Source organism: Phocoena sinus, chromosome 12 (assembly GCF_008692025.1).
Source record: "Phocoena sinus isolate mPhoSin1 chromosome 12, mPhoSin1.pri, whole genome shotgun sequence".
Taxonomy (NCBI): Eukaryota; Metazoa; Chordata; class Mammalia; order Artiodactyla; family Phocoenidae; genus Phocoena; species Phocoena sinus.
This window is the reverse complement of record NC_045774.1, coordinates 44,104,274-44,119,879: the sequence shown is the minus strand read 5'-3', so window position 1 is coordinate 44,119,879 and position 15,606 is coordinate 44,104,274. Positions and strand designations below refer to the sequence as shown.

The following is a 15,606-nucleotide window of genomic DNA, read 5'->3' as shown; positions in this document are numbered from 1 at the left end:
TGCAGCAAACATCATGATTACATATGTAACTTCAGGAGTATTTTAATCTGTAACTATGGAATTCTGTATTAATGAAAATAAGTGATTTTTAAAAAACCCTTCAAAGACCATCATGAATGGGTTAAGAATAACCTTCAATTGAATACTCATATAAATAGGGTTTTTGTTTTTTTTTATGCCAAATTTAGTACAGATGGCTGTGATACAGTGGAAGGTACCCTAGCTTGAAAGCACAATTTGTGATTTGCATCTTAGGCAATTTAGTTCAACTTTCTGAGCCTATTTTCTCAACTGTTTAAAAGGGGACAGTAAAACTGTCAGGATTATGAAGGTAACATAAGGACAAACATGGAAGTACCCTACTGTCACCTCAGATCTCTTCAGATTGTCAAGCCAGGGAATGCATATCTGACGCAAAATTGGGTATCGAAGGCTTAATTTGTGACTCTATGAGACTGGGAACTCAATGATTAGGAATATTGGTCATTTATGGGGGGGTTTTTTTTTGTTTTGTTTTGTTTTGTTTTGCGGTACGCGGGCCTCTCACTGTTGTGGCCTCTCCCGCTGTGGAGCACAGGCTCCGGACGCGCAGGCCCAGCGGCCATGGCTCACGGGCCCAGCCGCTCCGCGGCACGCGGGATCCTCCCGAACCGGGGCACGAACCCGCGTCCCCTGCATCGGCAGGCGGACTCCCAACCACTGCACCACCAAGGAAGCCCGGGGGGGTTGTTTTTAATGATGAAAACTGATGTAAGGAAACGTGAGTCAACTGGAGGTGAAGCAGAAGCAAAAGCAGCAGGAGGAGTGATGTGGAGGAGTAGGGGTCCTGGTAAGGAAGGTCAGAGAAGACTTTGTGGGTGTCTGGCCTGAGCTGAATACCCAGAAAAATAAAAGAGAATGCCAGGGAAATTATGAAGTATGTCACTATTACTCATAGGGCAATAATGGCCCAAGCAGACCAAAATGGTAATACTTCTTGGGTGAAAAGGATGAGAGAAACTCTTTAACTGGTTTGGAGGTCTGATTTAAGAATAATTGGGGTCTAGAATTGAGGAAGAAAAACAAAAAGGCAATGCAAAGAAATGGAGCAGGGCTATATGAGTTAACCGATCGGGTGGTACGTGAATCCTAGACAATGTTAACTGAGTCTAATTTTATTAGATTAAACAGAACAGAAACCATGTTAATCTGTAACAAACGAGTAGCACCAGCCTACTAGGAAAATGAGTACTACTGGTTAGACTAAAGCTGATAGTAAACCAACAAAAATGATTTTCTGATTACATCCAGAACAGGATAAAGAGTTATGCTTGAAACAGATGGTCGACAAGGCAGAAATTAATCACTGAATTGAAAAAGTAAAATGAACATTGTATAGGGAATTTAGGACTAAGATAGGTATAAAACATGCAAAAGAAACCTTAGCTCTCTAATACTTAAAGTTCTCCAGGCCTAGAAAAATTATACTTCAGCAAATAGAGCTTGCAAATAAATATTGCACCAAGAGTCAGCAAGTCTGTTTTAACTGTATGTTTAATTAACAATCTCTAATTCAAATCAGTAATTTGGGGGCATTTATGTCAAATCTCTGTTTAGATGGCTAAAAATATTCAGTGATTCATCTACGGAGACCTTGCAGCATTCATTGTTCTCTCTGCTACAGAGAATGCGGTATTCTTCATGTAATAGCTGCTGAAAAGCAAAACATTACTGGTAATTGACATTGTGATGTCTGATATCATGTTTCTAGACTTTATATTTGTCATAACTTTTTTGTTTTTCTTTCTTTTTAGAGCACTACACTGTTGTAGGAAAACAATTTAAGTAGTACTTAAAGAATATCCAATGATTAATTCTTCCAAAAGTCTACCTTAAGCTCATTAAATAAAAGAATCAGCCCAAGGTGGGACATAGTTAACATAAATATGTAAGTAAACTATTATGGGGCATAGAGAATAATTTTCCACTGAAGACAGTATTTTAAGTGACAAAAATCAATATATGGTGTTTCAATTACCAAAACCTACACTGACTGTATAGGAAATATGTTTGTGAGTATGCACTTGGGCTTATTTACCATTTTTCACACAAAAAATCTTGGAAGGTGCACAATTGCCTTTTTTTTTTAAGGTTCAGGATGATACTTACTGTGACGACTTGATAACTTTAATGATTTTCCAACCACTTATTAGCCTAGACAAAACAGACAAGCCTTATTTATTTTTATTTTTTGGTGAAAACAAGAAATACAGCAGAGTAACAGATTTATTTTTCCTTTGAGCACATAGGAGAAGACTAAAGTACTATCTTTGTTTAGTTTGACAGAGCAATTCTACAAGTACTTACACTGGTTAGGAACATAGGATGTCAAGTACAATATTTACTGCTAGGCCAAGAAATATCAAGACGACAGTTAGGTTTTTCTGTTTGAGAATACTTCCACAAGACAGCACAGTTTCAAAGGTCACATTCAATTATATTTCTAAGAATAGAGCTATATAAGGAGAGAACAGAACAAGCTGATATATTAGGGAATATTCACAGAAGTCTTCATACTGCACAGGAAACAAGCCTGATATTTTTGCACACATTCTCAATTACAAGCAAAAAGCATGCCTGTAAATGTCAATTTTGCCAGAAAGCATAAATGGAGAAAGGAATTAACAGGACTTTACTCAAACACAGTGAAATAAGGAGCATACACCATTAATCGTTCACATATTCTAAAATAATACAAAACATTTAGACTTGCATTTTTGTGTACAAAAAACTACTGGTGAATTCGAGGAGTTAGGAAAAACTGAAGGAAAACGCAACTCCTCCCACCATCCTCTTTAAACATCAACCACTTTCATTCTCCCACCTCTCCTGGGAAAAACCTCAGGGGCCTCCCCTCCTACCCCTGACCCTACAGGGTTCCAGTCTTTCCTGTTTACCTTCTCAAGCCCAATCCACAGCAAGCTCATTTGTTTTCTGAGCTTTCAGTTTCTACAGCCTAGGACACCTTTCCCACTGCTCTGTGTCCAGACATCCCAAGACCCGCGGAGCAGACTTTCACACACACCCTTACCCCCAGGAGGGAGGCTTGGCAGCTCCCACAATGCAGTCTGCAGCCCGCTCCCTCATTTGTTAGGTCAGAAGCAGGGAAGGAAATGCAAAAGCTGAGGACTGAGAGCCAAGAAGGCCAGGCAGTAGGATGGAGGCTGTGGGACATTAGGGCAGTCAAAGAACAGTACAGAGGACACGAGTGACCCTCAAAATGCTGCCTTGGGGTTATTTCTAAGTGGTCCAAGGCCCAAAAAAGAATTTCCATGCTTAGAAAAGTGGAGTGAAACTACGTTTTGCTTGCCTTGAATCACAGCCTGCTCTGGGTCTGTCTTGAAGCCATTACCGTGAGGCCCTTCTGTCTCCTCTCAGCTTCTCACACTAAAGCTCAAGGAAACACACAGAAGGTTTTGGTAAATGGATGAGGAAGAGGATGGGGTTGTCAGAGTTGGCCCCAAAAAACAATGCCCATAAGTAAGCAATTAACCTACAGGTTTTCCTTTGACATGTTTAGACTTTGCTAAAGGAAGTGAGGTGGAGACATGAGGGCAGAAGACAGCAATAAGAGATCTGGAGTCTGATGCACAGTACCTTTCTCCTTCTGGACACAATCAAAGGGAGGGCAAATTAAAAAGCCTGCTTTGCCAGTTTTCTTTTCCGTTTCTGAGCTGTAACTGCTTCTAAGAGGAAGAAGCGGTGCGGGGTGGGGGGTCGGGGAGGGAGACGTAGACAGAGACAGATGTATAACAGGCGCCACAGACTAGAAAGACCTCTTCGTCGGTGCCCCTGCCCTGGCAACTTTGTCATGTTCAGAATGGGTGCGGGAGGGGTTGAGAAGGGGATGCCTAATAAAGTTGCCTAGATTAAGGGTCGTTTGTCAGCTAGGGCTCAAAAAGGCTAACTGCTTGAAGGGACCCCCCCACCAGCTTTGCTTTGGACGCTGTGATATTATGACTGCCCAACCTGCCTGACAGCCAGTTGGGTTTATGGGTAGCCATTTGGGGGGCAGGGAAGGGGATAGTTCCTGTGTGCTACCCAGGAGCTTAAGTCTACAGATAGTTCCTGAAGAGGAAGGCGATAGTGCCTGTGCAAAGCTCATTCAGAAGGTTGAGTGCAGGTTCGGGTGGGCCGTATCACAGGCCTTCATACTCACCAGTATGTGATCACAATGCAGGGTGCCCAAAGACATAAGACGACCAACATGATAACATAGACACCTGTCATGTTACCTCATTCATGCCTAGTAGCCACCCACCAGCCAGCTGCTGATTCTGCGAAAACCGGCAGCGTGGATGGCATGGACCCAGGAAGACAGTTGGAAACCAGTTATTGGTAGCCTGGAATGTTCAGTTTGGGTTGATGACTGGCATCATCTACATAAGCTTCATCTTGCAGCAGTGAAACTCAAAGATCTTGCCACAGAGTACATGGTATCAGGAGGACAGCCTGCATAAAGTATGAAGTACACCAGCTAAGTATTTGCAAAGGTATATCAAGCTTCTTTGTGGTAGACAACCACTTTAAAAACTGGGAGGAGGCTATCGTCAGACAGGGCCAAGGGCATGCAAAAGAAGGGAGTGCATATCTACAGTATCATGTGCTTGGCATAGAAGTAGTGGAAGGCCGTGCACTTGGAACATGTAACGATGCAGAACAGCAGGAAGGCTCAGAGGAAAAAGAGCATGGGCATATAAGCGATTATCTTGCCACTGATTTTTGAGGATTTAGAAGGACAAAAGGACAAAATAATCCAGTGTGAAGAGAAAGTAAATGGAAGACTGCATGCTGTTGGCTAAGCACAGGTCCAAGAGGAGGTGGTAAGGAAACTTGTGCAGGAGCTTCTCACAGGGCAGGAGTTAGCCGGACTGGAACCTGAAGGTCCTGGAGCTCTCCACTGGCTGCCTTGCTGGGTCTCGAAATCCTCTGCGGGGCCCATCACCCATCAGGTAGTACTGGAGGGGATTGGGCCACAGTTCTGCTTTGATAATCTCTGCAATCCTGTCGAATTCTAGGAGGCTGTGGTCTGAGAACCAGTTGAAGAAACTGGGAATAGTGTTGCCTTCCCGGTTCCTGTGGATATGGGACTGGGGGTCTTGGCCCCGGTGCCAGCGGATTGGCGTGGAAAGAGACACCACCCGGCCAGAGGATCTGCGTTCATATTCCTTGACAAGCCCCTCATTTCGGAAGTAGGGGTTGCTCTGAAAGATGAACTTGAATTTGCAGCCTGCTCTGGGGTGTTTAAGCTCCTCCACTTCCAGATTGATCATGTACCTCATCATGTCTTCATCTTGGCCACTGATCATAGGTGACAGCTGGGGATGGTTGCGAAAGGCAGTGACCCAGAAACCTGGGATATTTTGGATGATGAAACTTCTGCGCTGCATATGGAGCCTTCGCATACGGCCAAACTTGCGCTCCAGCTGAAGGAAGGCCCTGTCAGCCTGAGCATTTACATTTGACAGCTCCTGATCGATGGCTTCCAGCGAATCCATGCAGTTATTGATCTTCGGGGCCCTGACCCGGGCCTCCTCCTTCGCTCCTCCTACCACCTTTTTCTCCTTCTGTATCACCTTCTTTTCCTCCACCACCACCTCCGCTACTCCCTCCTTTTCCGCTGCTGCTGAAACAGCGCACTTTTTTGTCGTCATTTCCTTGGCTTTCGCTCCAGGCATTATCTGAGACCCCAACCTCCCTGCGCCACAGGCTTCTAGAGCCTTCTCGACAGCAGGGCTGCGCAGCTCTCTACGCTGACAGCCATTTTTTTGGCTATTGTCAGCTGCCACCGAGGTGGAGGCAGAGGCTGCTTCCATGCCCTCGGTGGAAGCAGGAGCCTCTTTCTGGCCCGCTTTGGTCGCAACGCGGCCGCGACTCCCAGCAACCCGAATGCGGAGCGCAAGGCCACAGCCCGCGGGGTCCCGGGGCGCGCCTCCCTCTGCGGCGGTCTCCAAGCCGCCCTCACCTGTGTCCGCCATCACCAGGGTGGCCCCGGTTTCCTCGCCCTCACACTGCTTTAGGTCTGAATGTCCCGGGGCATGGTCGGGAGTAGCGAGACCGCAGGTTTTAGCGACAGGGAGGTTGTCGCCCTCATCCAGGCCGCTCATTTTGGTAGAAGTCAGACCTGCAGGAGGAGAAAGTCCGTTGTCCTCCGCCGAAGCCGCGCTCCGCCCCTCGCACCACCCCTCTTTTCCGCTCTGCGGGATGCTGCTATGGCAACCGGTGACGTTAGGCGGTAGCGTCTCAACATCGCGCGAGAGGTCGTTGCGTCTTATGATTTTGCTAGTCAAGGATGTTTCTTTGTTACAAAATGTTATGAATTTCGTGAGTCTAGAAAAGATTTGGCTTGCATAAATGGTTACAGACCAAACTCGAGCAAGTGAGAACTGTGTGAATGTGGATTTCTAAGGCCCTGAATGAGTTTCTAAGGCACCTGCTGTCTTTTAAAATACTTAACTGTTAAGAAAGGTTAGTTATTGTCTATTCAGTTCAGCTCATGGGGCCTCTCTTGTATAGTAAACTGGATTCAGCAATTCGCAGCCCTTCTTTAACGTACGGATTCATTGCTGTTACCAAAGAATTGAGATGAGCAGGTTTTGATTTCTAAGAAAAGTGTTGCTGTGTTAAATGTGATGATTTTTAAAAATTAGGAGCAGCTAAAAGGGAAGTTTCTCTCATCCTAAGAAGACATAATAAAGGATTATTTCAATTTGCCTTACAGATTTTAAAGTATATGTACTTTGGCAAACACCTTTGAAGCAACTGGACAATATTTTCACTTTCAACTGATGTTAGTAGCAAAATGTATTTTCCTCACTTAGAGGTGACGCACACACGTGGCAAGGGTGCAAATTCAGCCATTAAGCATTACTGGAAGAAACGTAATCAAAGGGGATTTTAATTTCTGAAAGTATACATATTATATAGTGCTTACTCTCGGGTTGTAATCTTAATCTGAAGAGTTCCTGCTTCAGAATGGCTGTGGGCATGAAGCCAGCAATTTTGCCGAATTTTTCTTCTGTGATAATTCACTGCAGGGCAGAAGCCATGATCAACTGTTTGCAGGCACCGGAGCTACTAATTGTCTTAATTAAAATATTTTAAGTAACATTTAAAGAGTTAATGTTAAAATATTTGAGAAAGAAAACTTGTTTATTCGGGTCAGTTCGTTCATACATTTCATTTGATAGTGTTATCACTACTATCTGTTCTGTTTGTTGAAGTGTGAAAATACTGGTGTTAATCCTTAGGAAAATGCAAGAAAAAAAGGAAAACTTAAATTTGCATATTTTTGTTTAAAGTCTTAAATTCATATTAGAAAAATGATTATAACTCTTTGTAATAGAAATTCCACTACAAAGCACCCCAGATTATGATCACTTTCAAATAAGGACTCAGAAGAGATTCGTTAGAAGTAAAGATTTAGGGGCAAAGGATTTCGAGAATATCAGCAGTTATATTGAGACTTCTGGTGAAGGAAGTAATGCAGACCTGTACAGCTAATAATGAGGTGCTGATGGAAAGATACAGGCAGACATTACAGAGAAACAGCCTGGCATCCAGCTTCATAATTTAGCTCACAAAGGTTTTCCAGAGAGTCCATAAACACTTAAGATATTCAAGGACAGACTGTCCATATTGACTGCTGCCAGCTAATCAGTTATGCCATTAAAAAAAAAAAATGTGCAAACAAGGTTCACTCTTCCCAGACTATAATTATTTTTCTCTCTCCTCTTTCCACTTTTAATAAATCCTGTTTTTGCCTTTGTGGGGTGAAATCAATCTATTTATTTATCCTGCTCATAAACAAGGAAACGGCATGCTACAATTAAGTGACTTTGAGTTTTTCTTTGACACTACTCTGCCTTGTTTCTTTTCTTAAAGAATCTTTTCACTGTTGAAGGATTAATTCTCTTGGATTATAACATGAGCCAATAGACAGAGAAGCAAATGCTGAGTGAAAGTTACTTTGCCATGCAGGAAAGAAAGAGTTTGCTATTTGGAACATAAAATTAGAAAATTACATAAGGCTACTACATGTGAACTTTTTGCTCTTGTTGTATGTACTGAATTTTTTTTTACTATTTTTATACAATTTTTAAAGGTTATACTGCATTTACAGTTATTACAAAATATTGGCTATATTCCCTGTGTTGTACAATACATCCTGTAGCCTATCTTACACCCAATAGTCTGTACTTCCCACTCCCTCATCTTTATATTTCCCCTCCCCCCACCCCCACTGGTAACCACTAGTCTGTTCTCTATATCTGTGAATCTGCTTCTTTCTTGTTATATTCAGTAGTTTGTTATATTTTTCAGATTCCACATATAAGTGATATCATACAGTATTTGTCTTTCTCTGTCTGACTTATTTTACTTAGCATAATGCCCTCCAAGTCCATCCATGTTGCTGCAAATGGCAAAATTTTGTTCTTTTTTATGGCTGAGTAGTATTCCATTGTGTGTGTGTGTGTGTGTGTGTGTGTGTGTGTGTGTGTGCGCGTGTATATATATATATATATATATATATATATATATACATATATATACCACATCTTCTTTATCCATTCATCTGTTGATGGACACTTAGGTTGCTTCCATATCTTGGCAGTTGTAAATGCTGCTGCTATGAACATTGGAGTGTATGGTACATATCAAATTTTTTAAAAGATTTGTATCTCCACTACTTGAAACATCCCTGTCTCTGATTATTCCTGTCAATAGAATCATTTTCCACTAATAACAGCCTGCCCATTCTTTAAAACTCCATTCAACCTACCTCATGTAGATTGCACTAGGCATTTTAAATGAATTAATTTCATAAATAAGGACCAAGGAATCACTGAGAAGTTAACTCCTCCATGGTCGGACATGTATTAATTGGCAGGTTGTCTCCTTTCATCTCCTATACCTTTCTTAACCACCTTACCATTCTATAGCTCTTGTTGCTTTTGCCATCCAGTTGTACTTATTTATCTTCTGTCTTTAACTGTCTTGGTTGTTTCATGCAGATCAGTCTCCTCATCCCAGCTAGACAGGATGGCTGCATAGTGGCTTCTTCTTTAGCATCTATTCTATATATACAGTAGCCCGGTGACAATCTCATAGATTTTAGTGAAACTTAATGATATGATCTAAATGAAGATTTTAAACATGTTTTACCAAAATGTATAATATGGCTATGATGGTATTACAAATTGAAGGTCTGTGGCAACCCCATGTCAAGCAAGTATATAGGCGCCATTTTTCCAACAAGTATTTGCTCACTTGGTGTCTCTGTCACGTTTTGGTAATTCTTGAAATATTTCATACTTTTTCTTTATTATTAAGTTTGTTATAAATATAAACTTTAATGGATGAGGAGTTGCTTCTCATGGATGAGCAAAGAGTGCTTTCTTGAGACAAATCTACTCCTGGTGAAGGTGCTGTGAAGATTGTTGAAATGACAACAAAAGACTTTAAACTTAGCTGATAAAGCAGCAGCAGAGTTTCAGAGGGTTGACTCCAATTCTGAAAGAAGTTCTACTGTGAGTAAAATACTATCAGATAGCATCACATGCTACAGAGAAATTGTTCATGAAAGGAAGAGTCAATCTGTGTGGCCGGCTTCACTGGTGTATCTCCCTAAGAGACTGCCCACAGCCATCCCAGCCTTCAGCAGCCACCACGTTGATCAGTCAGCAGCTGTCAGCATCGAGGCAAGACTCTCCACTGGCAAAAAAATTACAACTCGTTGAAGGCTCAGATGATGGTTAGCATTTTTAAACAAGAAAGTATTTTTAAATTAAGGTATGTACATTGTTTTTTTAGATATAATGCTATTGCACACTTAGAGACTACAGTATAGTGTAAACATAATTTTGTATGCACTGAGAAGCAAAAAAATTCGTATGACTCACTTTATTGAGATACTCACTTTATTTTGGTGGTCTGGAACTGAACCCACGATATCTCCAAGGTATGCCTGTATATATTCATCATAGCTTACATTTATTTTGCGTCTGCTATACACCAGACACTTACACACTTAAATGTGTTATCTCATTTAATCTCTCAACACCCCTAAGAGATAATAATATTATCACCTCCATTTAATGACTCTACCTCAGAAGGAATTGAATGAAGCACAGAGAAATTGAGTTGTTTATCCAAGGTCACACAGCAGTGATAGAGCCAAAATCTGAACCCAGGTAATCTGACTCAGGAACCTGTGCACTCATTCATTATATTATTCTTCAACCCTACACAACATATAAAATGAGAAGGCACTTTCTTAGAAATAAGATCATATGGCCATCCAAGTTTAATGTTAAATCATCCACATCCACAAAGTAGTGACTCTTGTTGTGGAAGTGCCCCAACAATACTACTAAGGGGAGACTAAGTCACTAAGGGGAGAAACAAGAATTCATGATCCTCACTTCATGCCTTAAATCAACAGTTCTCAACCCATTAGATATAACATTCCTCTTTTGTTATTGGTGTTCTACAGACCCCATCTTACTAGAGGAGGACAGAAGGCATGGGCTGGAGTTCCAGCTCTGCCTTTCATGAGCTGTGGAAATCTGGGCAAGTAAAAGAAAGTAATTCTTAAAATATCTATTTTAATTTGTAAATGCTTGGGTATGCCTATATTAAATTACATGATGAAGTAGTTAGATGGCTATACCTATAGAATCAATAGTTCCTTGTATTTTTTGGAAATTAACCTCTTTTAAGATACATGGTTTGCAAATATTTTCTCCCATTCCATAGGTTGCCTTTCCACGCTGTTGATTGTTGATAAAATAAAAGTCTTAAAAAGCTTCGTGTCAGAGTTTACTTGGCAGTTCTTTTCACTCTTACTGTTAGGCAATGATGTATCTTACAATCAATGTTTTAGAGTAAATGAAATAATTTGCTTTTAAAAATGGAATATATAAACAGCGGAAAAAATTTTTGTTTTCATATGTAGGATAGTGGTAGGTTCTAGGCTTAAATAATAAATTTTTCATCTACATGAATATTCAGCAATGGATAATTAGTTTATATGGGGCACCGTCTATCACATTGCAGGATGCTAGCGTCCTTAATGCCCCTGATGAATGCCAATAGCACCCACATTCATTGTATTGATAATAACTAAAATAACTCTGGCAAATTTCCCAAGCATCCTCTAGGGGGAGTTACACAAACACATTGAGAATCAGTTTTTTTAACGCTTGTGAATGTGGTATTCCCATTCCTGGTCACTAGAGGGAGGAAGTAGTCTATAAAATAATCTATTATATTTAAAATATTTTATAGGACAATTTTAAATATAATACCTGGCTTCATTATTTAAAAAAAAACAAATAATGAACCAAAAAATTAATAATAATCTGACTAGTTTGTCGTTGGTTTTAAAGTTTAAACCGTTCCAAAGAGAATATGCCAATTTTATAAACCATACATTCATTAAAAGAACTAAGGTATGAGTTTTCAACAAATGTTTCATGCTCTATATGTTTTTCAAATGGAATCATAATCTTTTTTATACTTAGGCTATCACTGTTACAAAATTAAAATTTTCTCAGACAAGCTTGTTCGGTTACGATGGCTTCCTGTGACAGCATTTAGCCACTCACCCCACCAGAAAAAAAAAAGCCTTGCTTTTACCAATCATAAAGGAAATCAGAGACAAGGTCCCTGACCTGAGTGACCTCATGCCTTTGTATGCTGGGTGTGATGGTTGATTTTGTGTGTCAATTTGACAGATTAAATATTTCTGGGGGTGTCTGTGAGGATGTTTTCTGGAATTAGCATTTGAATTGGTGGACTCAGGAAAGTGTCAGTAGATTGCCCTCCCCAGTTGGGGTGGGTGTCATCCAATCTGGGAAGGCCTGAATAGAACAAAAAGGTAGAGGAAGAATTTGCCCCTTTTACTTCCTGCCTGAGTACTTGAGCTGGGACATCAATCTTCTCCTGCCCTTGGACTGGTAATCATACCATCAGCTCCCCTGGTTCTCAGGCCTTGGAATTCAGATGGGTATTATACCATTACCAGCTCTCCTGGGTCTCCAGCTTGCAGATGGCAGATCGTGAGACTTCTCAGCCTCCATAACCCCACAAGCCAATTCCTCATAATAAGTCTTTTCCTGTTGTTTCTATTTCTCTGGCAAACCCTACTAATACGCTGAATAAAGACACATATGTTGGAATCAGACAGATCTGGCTTTAAGTCTCAATTGTGCCACTTACTAGCTGTTCAGTTTGAACAGATCACTTGACTTCTCTAAGCCACAATTTCCTTATGTATAAGATGAATATAATAAAACTTAATTTACAGGACTGTTGTGAAGATGAAATATGTGTAAAGTATTTATCCCAATGGGCTTTCAATAAATAAAAGCTGACTTGGTAATTTTTATTATTTTTATGTTGTTTTACATATATTGAATACACTGCAGACAGTACAAAATCAACATCAAATTCTGTTATGAAACAATAAGTATATTGAAGTTCAAAGATGAAAGAAATCCACAAAGGGTGAAGCAGTAAGTGAAAGAAAGGAGAGTTGAATTGGACAAAGTAAATATAATTGGAATAATCTGAGAAAAACATGAAACATTAGGATGTAGTAATAATACTTGTCTGCAATGTTCGTTATTTCTAAATGATTCTAGACATATAGTATATTTCCAGTTCATAGAAAAAATTTATTGCTGGAACTAAATGCGTTACTTCATTCTTCCACATAATATTACTTTATACAATACTTTAAGGAAAAAAAATTTTGTAAAATATATACCTTTAATAGCTAATTGGAGAGGATTCAGCAAAACTGACCGAAGAGTAAACTTGAGAAATTCGGCCATTACCTAACAATAGTTGACTACAACAGTACCTAGACTACCAGGTACCCACCAGTTCTTAGGCCCATCCCAACACAACTTGTAATTGCACCGTGCTAAGAGAAGGCAGAGCTTGGTGAAAAGGATAAGTATTAAGTATCTAAGTAATCACTCTGTTGACTCAATTAAACCTCAATAAATATACATCCTCTACATTTCTTAGTGATATCAACAGTTCTTTACATCTCAGCTGCCAAATTCCAGAATGATATTAAAACATTTGACATTTGGCCCATTCTGTTCTTCTGAGGAAAAGTAAAACTAAGCATTTAACTCAGTAAATATCAAAAATTATATTTTAAAATACAGGAAATAGATATCTGATGGGGTTTGGATACCTTCTATTGTTTAACATGAAAATAAACAGATATATAAAGATAAATAAACATATCCTTTTTAAAACCATTTATGAATGAATTAGGAATAACTTTCAATTAAGGCCAAGGTACTTGTACTTAACTAGGATTTTATGTATGTTTTTATGCCAAAGTTGCAAGCTGCTGCAATGTGGTAGAATGTGCCCTAGCTTGAAATAAGAAACCCTAATTGAATGCAGCCTGTGCTGCTTACATCTAGATGAATACATTTCAATTTGCTGGGCCTCTATTTCCCTATTTATTAGTAAATGGGAATAGTGGTATGGAAACCTAAAACAAGAGCATACATGGAAATTCATGATATTTCTAACAATCTGTGGAGAAGGTTACGGAGACAGAGACGTATACTTGAAGGAGAACTGGATATCCCCAAGGCTCAAATTGTGACTCATGGGACAAGGAATTCAACTGTGATTAAAAGAAGGTCAGAGAGGCATCTTGTAGTCATCTGAATGTGCAGAAATGGAATGGGAAGCTCAGGGGGATTCTTGAGGGTGCCCCCAGGGAGACTGTTATTGAGTATATCAGTATTACCTACAGAACAATATGCTCTAAGCAGACTGGACTTCTTCAGTGACCAGAGGATAACAGAACCTCTTAGTCTGTAAGTTAAGGGAATCTCCAAAGAGATCAATTTTGGCCTGAAATTAAGGGAGAAAAAGTTTAAAAAAAAAAAAAGTAATTCCAAAATTGGAATTATACTACAGCATGAGAACAACTTGCAAATACAGTCTTGCAAGTAGAGTCAGCAACTTTTAAGCACAGAAGGAGAGAAGCCAAAACACTGGAGATGGGCAAATGGAGTTCCAGTTTTTGAATTCTCAACAATTTTAAAATGTGCTATTTACTGAGGTTGTAACTTACATCAAGTGCATGAAATTTAAGTGTACAGTTGGACAAGTTTTGACAAGTGGATACATCTGTGTTATCATCACCCAAATTAAGATGGGGAGCATTACTATCACCTCTGAAAGTTTGCTCATGCTTCTTTCTAGTTACTCTCCCCGATCTACTTTTTGGATTTCTGTCACCATAGGTAAGTTTCCTGGGCTAGTGACCTTCACATATATGGAAGTATACAGTATGTACTCTTTTATCTGGCATCTTTCACTTAACATAATGATTTAGAGATTCAACTATGTTGCTGCATAATCAAGTTTGTTCCTTCTTGTTACTGAGTATACACTACATGTAGTGTTCCATTGTATGAATACATCATAATTTATTCATTCACTTGTTGGTGGACATTTGGTTTGCTCTAATTTTGAGCTATTGTGAATAAAACTGCTGTGAACATTCTTGTGCTGTGTGTAAATCATACCTTAAGAAAGAAAACAAAGACAAATACCAAAAACAAACAAACAAAATCTATTATTAGGTAACATCTTTGGTCACTTAAAATAGAAAAGAGAATGGCTCAGGCAAAAACAACAGTGAGGTGGTAGGGGTTAAATATTTGAAACTCAGTGTTAACCACTATTAGTGTGATCACGGAAATGCAAATTGACTCAAATGGGATATGTATACTGACTAGAAATCAAGCGGAGAACACACTATTTTCCTATACTAAGCTTTCCTGAACTCTGGAATCAGAGTCTGAAGCTTAAAAAAAAATGAAGACTTGGAAATGAAGACATTGACAGGCTTCTGTGTACAAATCATGCTTTTAGTAGCTGTGGCTGATTCTGCAATGCCAATCTCTGATCCATCAGTGGGTCTCAACCTCAAGAAATGTGTGCTGAAGCCCTCATTAAGACCCATATTTCTAGAACTTTGTAAAGGAGTACATGAATCCCAAAATAAGTTTCTAGATATATGGTCAATTTTGGGCAATGTTGTGTCTTATCTAGAGCTGTATGAAATAACCCACCTTCACCAATAACTCTTCACAATAATATATGCTTCCTACTTACTTCTTATAGTCTCTAATTATAGAACAATCTTTTAAATATGAGTATTTATTTTTATTACTTTGATGGAAATTGTGCAGGTCTATAAACTAGGCTTTTAATTGTGCACTTCTGTAGTTATTTGATTTCTAATTTTGATGACTGATTAAAAATAAGCTCTATAACATCATTTTTAATATTTCTCCAACTTTATTTTGAAAAATTTCAAACCCACAGAAGTTGAAGTAGTAATATTAAAATATTATTAATACTGCCTTCAAAAAAAAAAGCAGAGTGATCAATAGAGGTTAAAAAAAAAGATCACTAAGAAGTCATTTTCTTTTTTGACAAGGAAATTTGAAAGACAAAGCACATCTGCTATAATGGACTGCATCTGGGAGGAAATGGCACACTTTTCTAACCCCT

At 39.4% G+C, this 15,606-nt stretch overlaps 1 protein-coding gene across 4 annotated transcripts; it reads right to left on the bottom strand.

Moving 5' to 3' along the window:
* Positions 1-731: 731 nt before the first annotated feature.
* Positions 732-6,217, bottom strand: TSPYL4 (TSPY like 4). Of its 4 annotated transcripts, XR_004352565.1 has the most exons (4): positions 4,892-6,212; positions 3,350-4,491; positions 2,149-2,193; positions 732-1,692 (listed from the first exon to the last, which is right to left on the bottom strand). XR_004352565.1 is itself a non-coding variant. In XM_032651552.1 (2 exons), the coding sequence occupies exon 1, from the start codon at positions 6,144-6,146 to the stop codon at positions 4,902-4,904; it is 1,245 nt and encodes a 414-aa protein (XP_032507443.1). In that variant the 5' UTR covers positions 6,147-6,217; the 3' UTR covers positions 2,206-4,491; positions 4,892-4,901. The 4 variants fall into 4 exon arrangements, 2 of the variants coding, with proteins under 2 accessions (XP_032507443.1, XP_032507444.1); XR_004352564.1 differs by having other exon boundaries at positions 734-1,692; positions 3,350-6,212; XM_032651552.1 differs by lacking the exons at positions 732-1,692; positions 2,149-2,193 and having other exon boundaries at positions 2,206-4,491; positions 4,892-6,217.
* Positions 6,218-15,606: the final 9,389 nt, after the last annotated feature.

Excerpts from the sequence above, each read along its gene's own strand:
- TSPYL4 (XM_032651552.1), bottom strand. The coding sequence starts at position 6,146 with ATGAGCGGCCTGGATGAGGGCGACAACCTCCCTGTCGCTAAAACCTGC.